This window comes from Rissa tridactyla, chromosome 3 (genome assembly GCF_028500815.1).
Source record: "Rissa tridactyla isolate bRisTri1 chromosome 3, bRisTri1.patW.cur.20221130, whole genome shotgun sequence".
Classification (NCBI taxonomy): Eukaryota; Metazoa; Chordata; class Aves; order Charadriiformes; family Laridae; genus Rissa; species Rissa tridactyla.
This window is the reverse complement of record NC_071468.1, coordinates 22,883,030-22,901,963: the sequence shown is the minus strand read 5'-3', so window position 1 is coordinate 22,901,963 and position 18,934 is coordinate 22,883,030. Positions and strand designations below refer to the sequence as shown.

General features: G+C 36.4%; 1 protein-coding gene across 1 annotated transcript in view; it reads left to right on the top strand.

Annotated features, from left to right (window-relative positions):
* SPATA17 (spermatogenesis associated 17) overlaps positions 1 to 18,718 on the top strand; it is an 86,645-nt gene extending 67,927 nt beyond the window's left edge. Inside the window, exon 10 of the mRNA XM_054196585.1 lies at positions 18,638 to 18,718. Within this exon, the coding sequence (XP_054052560.1) occupies positions 18,638 to 18,718 (81 nt within the window). The remainder of the gene's footprint in view (positions 1 to 18,637) is intronic.
* Positions 18,719 to 18,934: the final 216 nt, after the last annotated feature.

Here is an 18,934-nt window from a genome sequence, read left to right as displayed (position 1 = left end):
CTTTCTATTTTCTAAACTGTATTAAAAATTTGTATATATCACTGCTATGAACAAAATTATCCTGTTCTAATGAATCACCAGGCTAAAGGACATGTACTGAAATATTACCAAAAAACCCAGATTTTTGATGATCTGTGAGACAGTTTGTCTGCTAAACACAAGCCTCCTTTGAGTTTCCCGTGAGGTGATATTTCTGTGGATGCACTTATATTACAACCTGAATAGCTGCCATGACGTATATTCAGCTTCTGACAGTATTATACCAGTGAAGTTTCTCTTACCATTGCTGGGAAGACAAACTACTGCACAAGTTCTTTCAAGAACTCAGTTCAGTGGTCAGTGGATCAGTGACCCCTCTGAACTGCTGAGGTATTATTTGATATTAGCTGGCTTTTTTTAAAACTACATATAAAAAATTTCCCTGCGTATGTTCAAGAGCGTGTCCTAGTTGTATTTTCCTGAGATTTTCATGTGTTTATGAATTTTAATTCAAGTCACAGAAAAATCAGTATGTAAATTATATAATTACTTTAGAAGCCAAATGAACAACAATGAAAAATATTGCTTTGTTATATTTCTTCTGGAAAATGTAAGGGTATTAGCATAGACTTCCTCTAAACATGATGATTACCATAGATATGTGAGGAAAAGTTAATAGTTCTTCTTTTCATCTAGTTATAATCTGCAGATTTTTATCTCATTCTGTTTACATTTCAAAGAAGTTTCTGAGTTAAGGGAAAAATTGTTGTATTCTAATTCTTCACTAAAAATAAACAAAAAATGGCAATATTATACCTCTAGTGAAACTGATTCTAGTTAGTTTACCCAGTTGTAAACCTCTATAAAAATGCTTGCATATTTTAAGTTTAATATTGTATGTCCAAATACCTTGGAATGCCTTTGATAGAATTTGTGAGAAATATCAGTATAAAAAAAAATTACCAGTCACTGTGAATTTAATCTACAATGATAGGTTCCAATGTAGCTGGACAGTCAAGGGATCACATACACTAACTATAATCTTTCAGTTGTCAAAACACTCACATATGTTCGTATTTACTGAGGCAGAAATGATAGCTTACAGCCTTTAATCGCTATTGGAATTAGTTTGCATATGCATTTTAGAAAACTGACTTTAATGACAGTGTTTAACGTTTTCTTATTTGCAAAATTCAGGAAGTGACATTTTAAGATGTTCCTTCCTGATAGATTCTTTCCTCTGATGCCTTATTATAGGTGAATTACAGTACGACTGCATCACTGTTTCATTATTTGCACAGGCATTTTGGCCCTAAACAGAATTTTATTATCTACAAAGCATAAAAATACCCAGTACTGCAAAGAATTAATTTAGAGAACCCAAGCATATTGCACAGAACATAAAGTTGACCTTTACCGTCTACAGCTTTTGGAATGGAGTGGGATGTGGAACACATCATAGATTTAATGTGGCACAACGCTGTCTGCAGAAACTTGGGTGGGACTGTGACTGCCTGCCCATTGCACCCGATGATTGAATCTGCTGTCACCAGCATCCTGATAATAATGAACATTCAGCTTAACGACCGTGATTATGATTATCATAATTGATGTGCAAGTGCAGTGTGTGGGGATCATTACAGCTGAACTGTACAGCAGAGAAACATGCCTTAGTTATGGATAATTTTACTTTTATGCATTGATTGGGATAAAATATGCCTTTCGAGTTCAACAGGCCAGCTTAATATAATTTTAAGAAGATTTCTACATGTATGAATTGATGATTATGAGCTTCCTACAAAACAGTCATTCTAGCTGTTTGTTTTGAATTGTTTCATTCCATTAATAACGTGAAATAATTAAATAATTAGACGTTGTTGAGTGGAAATCACTTATAGAATACTGCCAGCATTAATTAAATATCGAGTTCAAATATTTCTGATTGTCATGGCCTTGCCTAGGCTAGGAAAAATAGCCCTTGTAATTCACCACCAACCCAATTCGATTTTTGTTGGAGCAGTAGAAATTAGGCTGTAGTCAACACTACTGGCATTTTCACAGTATTGTGTAGCCATTAGAGCAGGCAATAGTTGTTCCTTATATAAATTGTCACTTCCATCTTTGTCACCAGACGCAGAGAATTACAGGCTCAAATTCAACCAGTGTAGATATAGGTACAATCAACAGATTCAGTCGATGTTGTTGGACAGTGATTGCCTTCAACTGAGATTATACGAAGTTGCAGAAGTATTTAATTAAATCATGACATATATAACAGATAAACACCAATGTGTGTATGTACTTTAAGCCAGAGTTTATATAAAAGAATGTTAGGACATAAGTCTAATGCAAAGTATAGAGTTTCATTGATTTACACTAGGTGTAAATTTGGCTCTTTGTCCAAGAGCTGTCACAAATTTCCTATCTGGGATAAGAGAGATAACAGAAAATGGAAAAAATTCTTGATCTGGAATCAGAAAGAATTCCAGTACCTGAAGGGTACTGAAGAAAGCTGGGGAGGGCCTGTTTGCAAGGGCATGTAGCGATAGGACGAGGGGCAATGGTTTTAAACTAGAGCAGGGTACGTTTAGATTAGACATAAGGAAGAAATTCTTTACAATGGGGGTGATGAGACACTGGCACAGGTTGCCCAGAGAGGTGGTGGACGCCCCATCCCTGGAGACGTTCAAGGCCAGGCTTGATGAGGCTCTGAGCAACTTCATCTAGTTGAAGATGTCCCTGCTTACTGCAGGGGGGTCTCTTTAAAGGTCCCTTCCAACCCATCATATTCTATGATTCATTCTATGATCTTTTACTTCCTTTCTATTGAAAGAAAATTGTAAGGATCAAATATCTATGAGTGTCTCAACTACATAATTCCTCTCACGTGACTTCACTGTTTGGGCTTTTTATGATGAAAAAGAGAACCTGCTGTGTGTCCAAGGAATTAATCCTATTTTATATAGTCTGCTGCCTCTAGAAGTTCAATATCGTCTGTGGTTTTCATTGTTGCTCACCTTACGGCCCAAGTGGAATCACATTATCAGATAGGGCCCTAACTTCCAGATATGTGGGAAGAGGTCCACAAAGAGAACGTAATATGGCCTGAAAATCTCAGTGCCTTAGGAAGTGAGTGTGACTCTTCTACACGGCCATGGCCAATCCATTTTCTTCCACATTATTCTGAGACCACTACGTCCTGTGGTTCCACAGTAAATTTATCTTTGTATAGTATTTTTCTGAGGGGAAAAATAGAGCAGGAGCAGGGAAGTGATTCGTTCTGTTTGAAAATTAGTTTCATCTCTTGTAGGACCAACAACATACTCACAACAATCACGTGTCTAGTGGATGATGTCATTATGTGGCAGAATTGTTTGATACACTATTGACAATTTTCCATCCCTGACTATACTGAAATTTATTTAAATTTCACCTTAACTCTATTTTTCCTGACCTTGCAGTGACTGGACTTGAGATAGAAAAAGTTTACACATACATTATACCTCTTAGATTGTGACTTTGTGACAATTTTTTAAAGAAATTTGCTTGTTTTCTTTTCACTTTAATTAGGAAAAAAAGATTACACAGAATATTTTCTAATACAGTGTGATATTGGCTAATGTGCATCTGTATTATCAGCCTTATTACAGGTTACTTTTAAGGCCATGTTTACTAGTGAGCTTTGTGACAGAAGTTATTAATATACAATGAGAAGAGCTAGAATGTATTTTGAATATCAGATTCTTAGTTCACCAATACAACTGCAATGTGTTTTCCTAGGCAATGCAGAGCTGACATAATGTGGCAGCCAGAAGTGACTCTGTTGTAGGGGAATTATTAGATGATCTGTAAGAACACCACCGGTTTCCTCATGAGCCATATCAGGGATAATAAAGGTTGTTGCCAAAGTGTGTTGCACTCCAGCAATTCCCGACCAATGATTATTGTCCTGTATGATTATTACTGTTGGCATGACATGATGTATCTATTCAGATGCCCCAAATGGACCCTTAGTTTGAGTTATCAACTATCTCTTTCCAAGATAAAGCTGCTTTCTGTCACTTTTCTTCCTACCCTGAGTCCTGTGCCAAACCAAATAATTTAAACCCAAGGATTTGGTCCTACAACAGTGCATCCTATGCATTCATGCAATCCTATGCATTTTTTACCTGTAGCATATATTTTCTGCTCTCAGAACAATCACTGTGAGTCAGAAGGCTGCTGTACCTTCATGTGAAAATCAACTTGAGTAATTCCTTGTTGGCACATAGGGCGATTCCCACAGCAGCATTATTCTTCAGAGCTGTGAGCTCCTTGGAGCTCAGGCGTTCAGCTACCTGGTTAGGTAGTACAAGAAAGAGCAGTGTTGCCCAATTTAATATCACAGGTGAGCTTAATATTAGGCGGTCTCTGAAACTGGGTAACAAAAAATGGCTTAGTCACTTTTGCAACTTGTACTGATTTTTTTTTTTCCTTTTATTTTTAGTACATGTCATAATGTACTGTTCAGAAGCAAATATATTAAAAAAGAGAGGAGCGTGTCATATCCAACAGTGGGAACAGCAGACATTACCTCTCATTCACAGGACTAGAATGAAATATCTCTCATTGTAAGATGCACCCATTCAGTCTTACAGGAAAGCAAATGACAATTTCAACTTTTGACTGTTGATATAGTGATTTTTCCAGATTCTTTACTGAATGACTGTGTCGTATGTACAGAAATATACTTTGTCAGGAAGATCACTTTCAGAACTCCCATTGGAAAAGTTCTTGATTGTTTCCTTTGAGAAAATCCTTAAGGTCACCACTGCCTTTGAAAAATGCTACTCTTGATATATGTAATACAAATGATTATTAATTATCTGTGATCTTTCAAATTATTTTCTTAGGTATAGAAGGAAGGTAAACACTGTGAAGCAAATTAAAATATACAAAATGTATCCCTGGCTACTATTTTAACTGAATGCAGAAAATAATCTGTGGATAACTGGAAGGCTGAAAAAAAAGGCTGGAAAAACTTTCTGGTGAAGGTTACTGATGAGTTACAGGGTCTGATTTTGAGGGAATGCTACAACGTAGTGACTGAGAAGAGTCAAACCAGTCAGTTATTTGCATAAGAAAAGATACTGTCACCACTGTTCTAATCAAAACCATTCTAGTGGTTATTTGTAAGGGTTTGTCAGCAACTAGTTGAATATTTTATAAAACCTGATTTTCAGTTCCCTAATTTCTCAACGGGAAAATGCAGTCCCTTGATGATGATCCAAGGCTTTGAAGAATAAATTGATTCGAAAGAGAAAATTAGATGGTACTTATTATACTGTCTAACTAGCAATCCTGTGTCATTTGTCTGTTGGATGATAAATGTCTTGCTTTGCCTACCTTCCTCATTTAATAATGGAGCTTGTAGTATAAAAGAAAATCTTGCTTTTTAGTAAGAGCTAACTTTAACCAATATTTCTTTGAGGGAGATATACGTATGTCTTAACTTTCTAAATAATTCCTAAGGTATGCATTGCTTAAACATTTTAAAGCCTCTTGTTTATTCAGAAACACTTTAGAAATAGAGTATCCTATTGCACCAATTCCTTCAGTGCATTCTTAGGGTACATTACAGTAACTTGTGGCAGAGCTTTTAATGCAAAAAAATAATCTGTTGAGCTGGAAATGGTAGAGTTTGAAGTTACACCTAATTTGTTTTGTTTATATTGGTTTTAGGTGTTCCCTATTTGAATATTATTTTGTTTGGTGGAATTGAAAATCCTCACACTCAACTGGGAAGTGCTTGGCCTTGCCTTTTGATGACAGTTTTGGATGGCCTGTTCAGCATTCTTGGAATTAAGTAGATTTGTTTATATATCTGCTGAACATAATGTATTTAAACTCAGGTCCATTTGCCACAATATTGAATTAAAAAGGCTGTATTTTGAAGTGACTTAAAATTCTTTATGAAACGTATCTACAAAAGCAAACTACTTATTATTTGATAATACTTACCTAGACCTTGATTGTGCTGGTTAAATAGAGTTGAAGTGAAAGTAACATAAAGCTTTTCACAATCCTCTAAGAATGACATGGTCTATATAATTTAAAAAATCCAGGTATGAGAACTGATCCTCAGCACCTAGCGTAACTGAGGTATATCCACGGAGCTAGGCTAATTTGCATCAGGTAAGGATCTGGCCCACAATGAATATAATCAGTATGTAGATAAATGCTATTTAGAAAGAACGGTCTAGGAAAAATGGTGTTACCCATTTTCACAGAAAAATAGACACTGTTTTTTAATCTCACCTTTAAATACACATTGCTGGTGAGTTGGCAAATTGAAATCTGAGATCAGAAATACATATTCTGGTGTTTTCTTGCAATGGATACACTTAGCACTACAGAATGTTGCATCTTAAAATGTTGCCTGAATGACATATTTGGTCACAATGACCCATTATGATTGAATAGTTGTATAATTTGCAGTGTTATTAATACATATAACCGTTCTGGGAGATTATGCCAGGTGTGTGCTCCAGCTGAGTGAAAGGCTGCAAGGTTTTGTTGTTTTGATGATCTCTCCAGAGAGCAAGAGTAGATTATTCTTAGAGCAGTAGGACTTCAGTGCAGTAAAATGGATTTTAGAGTAACCTACATTCCCTGAATAGGAAAAATCACAGTAAAAGATAGCTTTGTGCACTTTCATTGGAGTGAATGAGAGACTGTAAGTAATACAGACTGCTCGTTGTCTTAATGGCTTGACATAAGTAGCTACTGCTTCTTTCTTTAAAATTTATTTCATGAATCAGCTCTGAACTCATTTAAATAGTAATATGATATTCCCTTTGGAATACACTTCAGTGTTTATTCATTTAATGCAATGAAGGACTGGTTTCAACGTGCCCTTTATAAACTCAGGTTAAAAGGATGTTCCACCATGATAGAGATAAGAAACTATATTCTTTCTTCTCTTATAGTTTTTGTTAATCTCAACATAAAATGTGTAGGGAAAGTGAAAAGCATATCCACATAAGGAGTTATTTATGAGTAGGTGTATTACCATGTTTTAATATTCTAGAATGAGAGTTATGGAATTATTTAGGAATAACCTTTGCACTTCACATTCAGACTTCATTTCTATTTAAATAACCTTACAAGCCTTGATGAGTTAATGTACGGAGGTATTGGCACCTAAACTAAAGGGGACAAGATATAAAGGCTGTGATGCACACAGTATCTGTTTCACAACTGTATTGGTTTTCTTTTTGGTAATGAGACTGTTTGAGTAGGAATTTACACTTTGACTGTGATAACAGGAAATAATAATATTCCCAGCCAGTAGCTTTGAGATGTGTTAGGATCTCTCACTTGTAGTTGCGTGAAGGAATAACAGCGTGAGTGAGTGGTAAGTGCTTATCTTTAGCAACTGAATACCCTGCTCGTTTAAAGTATAACTTATCAGGTATGAAAGTCTCAAACTTAGAGGGGGAAAAAAAAGAGAAACAATAAAAACATTGCATATTAACAGACTTTGTACACTAATGTGAAGCTGCTTGATTGAGCAGTGTAGTGTCAACCATGTCTTTCTTCTAATGCTAAAAGTAATGCACATAGACAGAGTGACAATCAGAGTACAGCCTCCCATCAGCTGTAATTAATCTTTTAGTTAACAGAGACTAGAAAAGCTTCTCATCAGCCTCTTCTGAAGTCTGAGGCACCCTGTTTTTTGATGTTTGCATTCTGAGTAAAATTGTCCCCACCAGTTCTAACAAATTGAAACACCAGGCTAATTATGGCAGCTAATGAAGTGTGTGGAATGGTCACAGCTTGTCGTGAAACTGTTCCTTCAGCTCAGATTAGAGTTTCATCAATCACTTTTTTAAACTGATCCAGAATTGCTTCTGCCCAGTGCTTGGCATTTTTAATGCTGTTTCTGTAATTGGTTTTTTCCCCAAAGCTTAGGCTATTTTTTGAAATATTACATTCTCAGGACAGGACTTACAAACTCCAGTTTATAAAAAAACATTTCATTATCGCCTCTATCAGCTGATCAAGTGCTAGAAAGCTAATAAAAGAAGCAGAAATATAAAATTTGATATATTGCTTTTAATCCAGCTAAAGGTAGCAATAAAGCATATACACATATATGTATATGAATCATTATTACTGTGGGCTGGATGTATACTGCAATCTCATGAGACACGGTTTGTGGGCTGGATGGTTCAAATCCCACAGAAGGACCTAAATGAAATGAATGAGTTGGTCTTAGCTTATTTCCTAGTGGATTGTGGTCTTCCATATATCACTCAAAGAGTTTGGCATGATTTGTAGTTTTTGCAGATGCCCAAGCCTTTGGCAGGAGGAAGACCAAAATGTGTTGCTATTTAAAGAATTTCCACACTTCAGGTCAAATCCAAAGTCCTCAGAGAAGTATGGGAAACTTTACAGTATAACTTATATTGCTACTACACTGTCAATGAATAAATTAGCATATAAAACATTGTAAAAATTCCTAGTTCCTGTTCATTTATAAGATATAATAGTACTCAGCTACACATTGAAAGTTCTGCATAGACATTAAAGGCATAGATGTTAAAGAAAGTCTAAGGCAAAATTCTTCCCTCAACATGGGCAAGGGAGCATAGAATTTAGTTTGGAAGTTATCTAGCTGAAAAATGAAATAAACTTTTGCTTAGGTACTACCGTAGAATATGTTTGCACAAGTTGTTACATTTAGTGTATATATAACATGTATTATTATCAGAACCAAGACAGCATGATTTTAGCTTGTGTTCAACAATCTATTTCTTAATTTTGTGCTAATATGTGGAATCCTTTTCACTTTTCTCAACACTGTGGAATATGAAATAATGTTTGGCTATAAATATCAACTGTTCCTCTCCCTGAAGTTTCTTAATCAGCAGCAGTTTGACAGAACTAGCTTCATGTCAATGCCAAAACAAATCTGTGGCACCTGAGTGAATAATCAGTGTTGCTGATGCTATTCCTGAACTGTATCAAAGAACCGATGGTTTTATGCAAGAAAAAAAGTGCCACTGAAAAATGAAAAAAAACCCATGATGCACAAAGAAGATATGTTATCATATATGAATAAATGCAGGCAGAAAAAGTAGCAATGGGTATTAGCCTAAGAGCTATTGTTCTGCTTTCATTGATTAGTGAGAACATTTGTGAACACAGTATAGGAGATGAGTAGTTTTTCTAGCATTAGCTGGTCTCCAAAGTAAGATGACTGCAAAACGAGAAGGGTCTTTTCCTGTTTGGTCACTTCAATCTCTTCTGAAGGTAGCTTATATTTACAAAATGGGAAAGCTGGTTTTCTCTTCAGCTTTCATCACTGCTAGGGCACATTGCTGACTCATGTTTAGCTAGTTGCCCACCAGGATGCTCAGGTCCTCTTCTGCAGAGCTGCTACCCAGCCTGTCAGCCTCCAGCCTGCTTTGTTTCTGGTGTTAGTCTGTGCCAGGTGCATTTGGCTGTGCTGAATTTTGCGAGGTTCTGTCAGGCCATTCCTCTAGCTTGTCTACATCACTCTGAATGATAGCCCTCAATGAATCGATGGCACCCATTAGTTTGGTGTTGTCCATGATCTTGACGAGAGCGCATTCCATCTCCACCTCCGGGTCACTGATGAAGATACTAAACAAGACAGGTCCCAAGATAGCACCTGAGGAAATACATTTGTACCTGGCTTCCAGTTACAGTACAAACCATTCATTGCTACCCTTTGAACCTGATACTATAATTTACCAGCTTGATTAAAAGGACTCTCTGGGAGACTGTGTTGAAAGCCTTGCTAAAGCTCAGCTAGACAGCATCCACTGTTCTCCTTTGATCTGCATATCTAGTCATTTCACCACAGAAAGCAGTCAGATTTGAAAGCATCATCCAGAACAATGACAAACAAGATGAAATCTAACTGGAGTACTGGTTTTGCTGCATATGCCAAACACAGTGCAATCAATGTACTTTTTTTAAATTGACTCTAAATGATTACAACTTTTTTTTTTCAAACAGATACAACTTAACCCGATAAGATAAAAAATATTTTTCACTCGAGGATTTCAACTCCAGAATTTTTCCTCCTTAACTCCTAGTGACATGATTTTGGCAAGTTAGAGATAGCTACAACTTGATCTTGGCAGGTTAAACGTTTTCTGGCTTTAGTCCAGCAGGTTAAAATGGTTCTGAGTTTGTCTTGGCAGTTAACACTTGGCACTGGCTGATTTTCAGCTGGATAGAGAATGTTGTGGTTGAACAGATTAGACAATGAAAGGGGCAGCTTATGAATGGCATAAGTCAACATACTTATCCCTAAGTGCATTATTTTCTAATAAAAGTCCTGTTGGTAGTGGAGTGTATGTGATGGGTAGGACAAGTTGGTTTAAAAATACAAGCACTATAAATACTTCCTCTACTTTTTCATCAGATGCTTTTAAGACTCTCTATATTTTTCTGTACACAGGAATGTAGTATTAGGCATAGTTCCACCTCAGATTTAATAACTTCATAAAAGGGTTATGGATTACTCATCAGTGTGTTTTCATACTTGACAATGTTATTTATACATCTCAAACAAATTAAGACGAACATGTCCTAAAAAATATTTTGTTAAAATACCCTGCAAGCAGTAGACACTTGCATGACAATAGCAAATAAACACCTCTTGGGATTCTGAATACCTACTCAACTATTTCAACTGCACATTTGTTTTTTAGCCCAGATTCAGTAAAGTTCAAGGGTATCCAAGTATGAAATAGCTTGCAGACAAATTCACATTGGTTTCTTAATTCAATTTACTTGTAAAAAAAGGCTACATTAGTTGAAAAAGTAGAATATAATCTTTGGCAATTTTGGTTCAAATACAGGCATTCAGAACAGAATTTGGGTGATGTTTCGTAATGTTGACTAACATAAGGTACAGCATGCACTGGAACTTTCTGTGTGGCAAACTGTACTTTTAATATTGATACTGGCTCTGAATATGTCTAAAAGTACCTTAAAAGTATCTACATAAAGGTGATTTATTCTTTTTCAGTAGATTAGCTTTATACACATAAATAAATTCATGATCTTATTATCATTTATTATAAAATAAATTATTATTTATAAAGGAGACTGTATTTCTTTTTAAAGCATGGCAAAGCTAGTACATGTTTGGGAGGAAGGACCAGGCAGCGTCTGGCTTGCAGATCATCAGTAAATGGAATAAATGAACACAGAGGGTACAGCTGGGAATTCCACCCTTCCTTCCCCTTGGGCAACCACAGTAACTGCAGGGTACTAAGTAAATGTAACAAATGCAAATTTGGACCACAAATCTTCATTGCTGGTTGTATTACACATGACAAAAAGGACAGGCTAGGTTCAGATGCCAGGTTAATTTTAGAGGGGCAATACTTACAAGAAAAAGTAATTCACTGGACCAAATTCTTCCCCTTTTTTCCTTTGTCCTTCCTTGCACAAAACCTCCATCAAAGCCAAGAGATAATTTGCCTTTGCTTGTAAGAGAGCACTGTAAGTGTTGATGCATTTGTAATCCTTAATGAACACAGCTATTGCAAAATATCCTATCTGTTTAGAAGCGCTTTTGCTTTCCTTGTACAATGGCTCAAACTATTGCATTCTCAAAAGCATCATTATTTTCTGTCATATCGTACCTTAAGTTGTGCAGCTACAGAAGAGTACCGTGGGATATGCTTTTGTTCCTTTGCCTAAACTGCTTCTAACCATGCAGGAGCAGAAATAGGCTCTTTTCCAGGCTAGAACACGTTCTCTCCTACCTTGCGCAGATGAGGACAAGAAGTTTTAGAGTTTGACTTGTGTTAGCCAGTTATCTCCAATTATCTCCAGAGCACAAATTGCTACAGCTTAGCTGCTGAGCTAAGAAAGCAAACTTCAGTGACCACAGATTAGTAGCAGAATACTTCTTTCTCAGAATACTAGAGAAAGGGAGGAATAGTGTTATAATTTCCATGTTAGGCTCTCACAAAGGAGCACACGCTGCTGTACTGCTTGTACTGGACGCATCACGCAGGAAGTATCTAAACCTATGTGATTATCAGATAAGTGGTTTTTCAGATTCATAAGCCATAATTAGAAATCTTTCATAATTTCTAGAAAGCACTGCTTGAGTTTGGTTTCCTCATTTATAATTCCAAAAGATGAAATGTGTAAGAGTCGGTGATAGTTATAAATCTCCATGAAAGTTTAAGTGTAATAATAATGAAATGTTTGTTACATAAATTAAATAGCAATTAATGTTTTCTCTTTCTGTTTGGAAGATACGATATTAAAATAGTGTTGTTAGATTTCCTACTGTGAACATAATTTCCTTATTTTTTTTTACAACACATTATCATAATGTCAATAAAAGACTAAAACTAACAAGTAGAAAAAACTTGCCTGATGTAAGTGTAACACAGAAGGTTATAAAGTTGCCTTTTAATGGCTGTACAATATAATTTTATTTTAAGATCTAATAGCAAGTTGATTCAAAGGGTAAGACTTGCACTTATGAAGTCATTAAAGGAAATAGAAAATTGCCTTCTACCATAGTCACTCAGTCTTTTTAAATCAAAGAGGTTTATTGTTGTTGACAATGTTTGTACTTGCAGGAGGTAATTAGGGAATGAGTTAGACATCATACTCAGCCCTCAAGCTTGTCAAGAAGAACCATAAACTTAACTTGCAAAAAAAAAAAAAAGGAAAAAAAAAAAAAAAGGAGGCAGTTTAGGAGGGAAATGGCATAGAATAGAGGGAAACAGGATCATAAAATTTTAGGTCAGTTTGACCATCGCTACCATCGCTGTGTCAATCCACAGTATAGAGAAGCTCATAAAGTCTCCATGGAAGCACAGTTTTTTTTCATTGCACTTACCCAAAAGAACAAAATTTAGATGGTTTAGAATGGGTAGCAGTAGCAGGCAGCTGAAGGATGGTATAGATGGTGTCTCCTTAAACTCCTCCCCTGCATTGCGCTGGTAAGCTGAATAGTGGAAGGTGTAATTCTACCCTTTTCATCACAGCAGTGGTCACTTGTCCACTGTAGCGCAGGGAACTCCGATTAGGCACGCCTTTCCCTGGAAGTCAATCCTTCTGCACTGGCACAATGAGAGCCAGTCCCTAAGGCATGATCCAGGCTTTTGTTATTATCTCTTATTTGAAGGGGCTAGTTGACCCAATTGGTTAACACATTAGCTTTTCAATTTTATAGCCTTAAGTCACAGAAGACCTATTCCTCATTTTTGGATATTTCTCCACAGCGGAAAGCAAAATTGGCAGTCTGTGCCCACCAGCCACAAAAACAGAGTTACGCCAAACAACTGTGTCCTGAACTTTATGGCTAATTAGCTGTTGAAGCTATGCCCAAGAAATAGGTTCTGTTGCCCATGGGAAGAAGTGTGTAGCCATTATTAATGTCCCAGCTCATATCTCTCAGTAGGTCTTCTGAGCAGTGCTGCTTAAAGAGACTAAATGTACAACAGGGAATTAAAAATTATAGTGCCCCTTTCACTGACTGAAATATTGTAAACTTGTTTCACTGGGGCCAGGATTGGTGTCAATGTACTTTGTGTGAAAAGTGCAATAGAAGCATTAGTATTTGACAGCACTGGTTGAAATAAGTGAAATTAATGGAGCTCTTTTCATATACGACAAGGCCATGGCACCCCTTTCATGCTGCTTACAGACAGAGAAAAGTCAATACTTTTTTATTACTTGATGCTGACCTACATTCTGCACTACAAGTGCCAGGCCCACTAATTGGTTTCAGTTGTGAGAAAAGTTTGCCCCAAAGAAACACTGGAGCAGATAAATCAATCTTTTTTAGGGTAGCTTAGTGGGTTTTGAGCACTTGAAATGACATTTGTGCTGTATTGACAGAATGGGTTGTTACACTCATTTTGTCATGTCAGAAGGCCCTGTACTAGTTGGAAGTATTGTTAACCAGTATTGATAAATTTGCTAAGAATAAAAGTTAGATGGATCAACATTTTACTTGTATAACGGCTTGCCATTTCTGCTTTGCTTCCTTGTTAGAGGCCTCCATAGCTATTAATAGGCCGGGAGTCTTACTATGACAGCTCAATTTAAAACCCTAATTTTACTGTTACAAGCATTAAGATCATAGGGAATACTTAAATGTGACCACTTAGTATTAAACAGAGGGGGTTGTGGACTGTGGCTGTACGGTGGCACCTGGCAGTACTGCCTGGTTTTCAGATGAGGCGTGCGCATGAGCTGTGTCCCAGCCTTGTGGGAAAGCAAGATTGCTCGGTGGGCTTACCTTGCACTAAGCACATAACTATTACATGGACATTTATGCAGAATTTCCCATTGCATCCTCTAAAGTCTTGATGTGTACCTGTGGATGTTGTTTTCAAGCTGAAGAGAAGTTTGTTCCCTGCTTTTCCTATTCGGTAGCATGAAGATAGAATTAGGATTCTAGCAGCTGTGCCCATTTTTCAGTCATTCCTTCTGCCATTGATTCTTAGCAGAAGTTACCTACAGATATAATTCCAGCACCAGAAAAAAAGTTTTTCTGAGATTCAAACCTTTCATGGATTGGTTTACCTTTTGCATAGCACGTGGTGTCATGGTTGACATCCTGCAATCGTACAGCGGCTCCAGTATTGTTAGATTGGCTGAGAAGAGGACTCGGTGCTCTGAATCGCCACTATAGGTGGAATACTTTTCGTTAGAGAGGTTATAGAATTTATCTTTGAAACATCTTAAGGTGCTACTTTTCCTAGCCTAGGAAGGAAATCTGCATTCATACAACCGAATGCAACTTTTATCTCCATTTACGCAACCCAATCTCTATTTATGCAACAAAATGAAATTTTTGTCATTACAGAGAAAGACTATACAAAGCTGTAAATCAGGTATCAGAAGTTTGTTGTAAGCTTATTGTTCCAAGTTTATCACATACTTAACAGCTTCATAATTATTATGGACCGGATAGATTTGCTGTCGGAAATTACCCGAAGTGTATATGCAGGAGCTGAGAATAAATGGTCATGAAATTTCCAAGAAGATACTTAATTGTAATACCTATCTCATTCCAAAATGCATTTTTATATTGCAGGAAATTGTACAGTACTCTCTAAATTGTTTGGAAAGAAACACTGTTAGGATAAATTTATCACTAGAATATGAGGGAATGCATTTTCAAAGGCCTTCAAACTGATATGTAGGTCTACAAGGTCTCATTGGTTTGCCAATGTTATTTGTACATGGTCAGTATTAAGGTACGTCCGCATACTCAGGTGTAAAATGTCTTTAGAAATTGCTTTAATAATACCATTCCAACAATAAACTATGTGTGCATTTGGCAAGTCCAATCTATGACATCAGAGTGTGCTGACTGAGACAAATCTTTGGTGGCTTTATGTCACCTTTTTTGACTCCATTGTTTAGAACTGATGAGCACACATGACAGTCAAGTAGTCACATATATTGAAAGGGTTCATAGGTCTTGTTAAGCTCTGTCAGTTGAATTTGAGTTACTTACAATTACACTAGAGTGAAAGGAGTCAAAGCTTGGCAAGTTTAAAAAGGAAGTGTTATATTAACTTTGGGAATTTAAAAATAGGTCTCGGTCCTGAGAATTACAGGGCTCTGATGCTGAGAATTATATGGCATGATTTAAGAATTCATTGTGGAAACATTCCATAAAGCTCAGCTCCATGCTCCTATGATCCTGAGACTGCAACACGGTAGGGTCAATCTCGCCAATATGTGGGAATTCATATGTGTAAGCTAATTCATTCCAGCTATCAACAATGAAGGACCGATGGTGAAAATAATTTTGAAGAAGCCTTAAAAGGAGACTTCAGAAGGATTATCTACATAACTTCATATCTTCTACGCTACGTAGCAATCGGCTTAAACTCAAGATGATCCTGGCAGTCTACTAGAATCAGCCAGCAGTGCATTGCAGTTCTTCACTGCATACTTTGAACCTACATTTCACCATCAAATTAGATAGACGAGAGAACCTGGCTCCCAATGCCTTTCCCTTTATGCTGCTACAATGATAGAGTGGGACAGACTCTCTTCAGTGCTGCGAGGTACATCTTGCAAGGCCAAGTGGTATTTTCAGGCCTTACTTTCTCAGACCGTTGAAATCTGATTAAAATCCATATCTTCAAATCCAGAAATGGATGGGGTTCTTTTCCTAAAAAGATATTTATATTTTATATACATGAAGTGCAATGTTTGCCTAGTATACATTCTAAACTTCTTTCATTTATCCATCAGACTGTGTGATGTTTCCTAAATGTGGTCAAGCATAACTGCTGTCATCATAATCGGAGCCAGTTGTTTAAATGCTCAGTTGTGAGTATCTAGCGAAATAGCTTTAAATAACAAGATAAACAGTACAGCTGCCAACCCAAAGTAATCTTACACTGAGGGGGCGTGTGGCACAGAAAATTTCCTCTTTGTCATTTTGATTTGAGTTTGAAGCTGGACCTGGGCTTAGTTCCAGCTCAAAAAACTGTTCACTTCAAAGGCTCCTAAAGCGTCCCAAGGAGCTAATTTTGGCAGCCAATTGTTTTCGTTTGGCCAGGCATCCTAATAGCAAAAGCCGTCTGCTCCAGCAAATGAAGACTTCTTCAATGCTCAGACTTACCATTCCTGATTTTGTCCTGATGTGGAGGGTGTACACCTTTTACTGATTTCTCCATCTCACCCCAAGTTCACTGCTTTTTTGTTAAACTGTACTTAACTGTCCTGCGTGTAAATTGAAAATATACTTCCTGTTTTCAAAATAAAGGATACTATATTCTACTCTGAATTACTACTTAATTGTAAATTATAGCTGTATTATCTATTTGATTTCTCAGCAACTAGAGCCGGTGTGGTTTTTTCCATTCCCGTGAACATGGTTGAATTTACTGAATTAAATATAACTAGCTTCACTTTAGAAGGAAATTATTTGCAGTTATGCTGGAGTTATAATAACATTTATTATAATAATTGTATGGACAACTTTTCCTGCAGTAAGAAGGTGCTTGCGATGCCAAACACACAACGAAAATTAAAATACTGTGGCATTCTTAGAGTATAATATGAAAATATGCAAATAGACTGTTTCTGTTGGGTAAGAAATCGGGTGGTAGAAGGCATAGAGAAACATTAAAAATTAAATCTTGTGAACAGTTCAGAATGCGACAGTACTCACTTTCACAGCACATACAGATTATTTCATTTTGAATGTATATGTCTACCTTGCTATTTTGAGACTTAGGCCCCAGAATGGTGGAGGAATCATAACAAATAACTTTGAGTATGAGTTGAAAGAAATTATATGGTGACAGCTTGGTAATACGCCGTGCGTATGAAACTCAGGTTGGCCATGTCGGTGTTTGCATCAAGCTTACCAGAAGTCATAGTTGCTCTGTCTGTCCGTGGAGATTCAGCCAAACTGTGGTCTGTGAAGCAGCTAAGTCTAAATCATCCAGGGAACGATGGTTCTCCTTCACATTATTTTTCAGAAAAAAAGAAATAGTTTTCATTCTGCTTTTAAGAGAAAAACAAATCTTTCAAATTGTGAAATGTGTTGAAAACGTAAAAATTTTAGTTTTCACTCACTCATGGCCTCAGACATTCTATGGAGACGTTGCATTTCCATGCCCTTTCACAGAGCATCATGTTGACAATAGAAAACAGTAGAAAGTGTTCAGACCAACTTCTCTCTTAAAAATGAATTGTCAGATCCTGGAAAGCTGATAATTCATCTGTGGTATGTTACTTTTGGAAACGGAAAACAATTTTAATGCAAAACAAATATTTTGTATTGATGATACTATTCCCAGTATTTCAGGGTCAAAGAAAATAGATTTATTAAGAATGGTTTAAAACCTTGATCTTAAACACCGTATACTTGCTAATCATTTGCCGTGAGCATTTATTAGTAAGAAGCTAAATCAAAATACTGAGTAGAATACTTAGCTTATTTTACTTTCTTGTTTGTTGGCTGTATTTACATTGTATTCTAAGGCACAGGTTCACTTGCATTTCTGTTATTCAATTTAGATTTGTAAGCATTTTCGTTTTAAAAAAAAATTGAATGTAATAACCGAGAACTTTTCCTGGAAAAAACGTGTTCAGGAGCCACCCTGCTCATATTTTTTCTACCAGAACTCCTAATCAATTCATTGCCACCGATACTTATTGAATATATATTCCTTTTTTTTGCCATTTCTCATGGAGCTGGTTTAATATCCATGTTTTAATGTTAACCCAGGTAGAAAAGTTAAAATATTGCAAGGATATCTTGCTGTCTTTAACTTACCTGGTTGCGAGGGTGGAGAATATAATTTTGTATACCATGATTTGCAAAAGACTGTAAATCTAGGTTTTGGAGCAGGGAATTTTTGCAGTGCCTATAATTACTTCGACTTTGAAATACGTATTTGCTTGCAATTAAATCAATCAATTCTCATGCTCTTCTTCAAAGTAATGTACATATAATGCAAAAATTTGTGGTTTGTACACATTATTTTGCATAATTGCATTCTAACTCATATAATGGAATGTAACTAGAAGACAATATTTAGAACTCTAAAATACCTTAAAAAAAAAGATTAAACCATGAAAGACAAACTTAACTCTTTTTTTGTCTCTCTTATTTCTTTAGGACTTCCAAACAGTGTTACCATCGATTGTTCTCTTCGAAAAGTTTGGAAAAACTTATTCCAGAGCTGGGCAAATAGTGTAATTGTCCTGTAAACTGCACAATATAAGACACCTGAGATGTAATCAATAAATGTATTTCACCAAATGCACAGCAGTATGTTGACTGAATGTCCCATAAAGTACTCTTTCTATAAAGTGATGTATGCTATGTCTGAAGTAGTGTTACTTGATTTTGCTTGATCTTTAAACTATACAGCTTCCAAGATTTATAAAAAAATATTTTTGCTGTTTTGCCAGA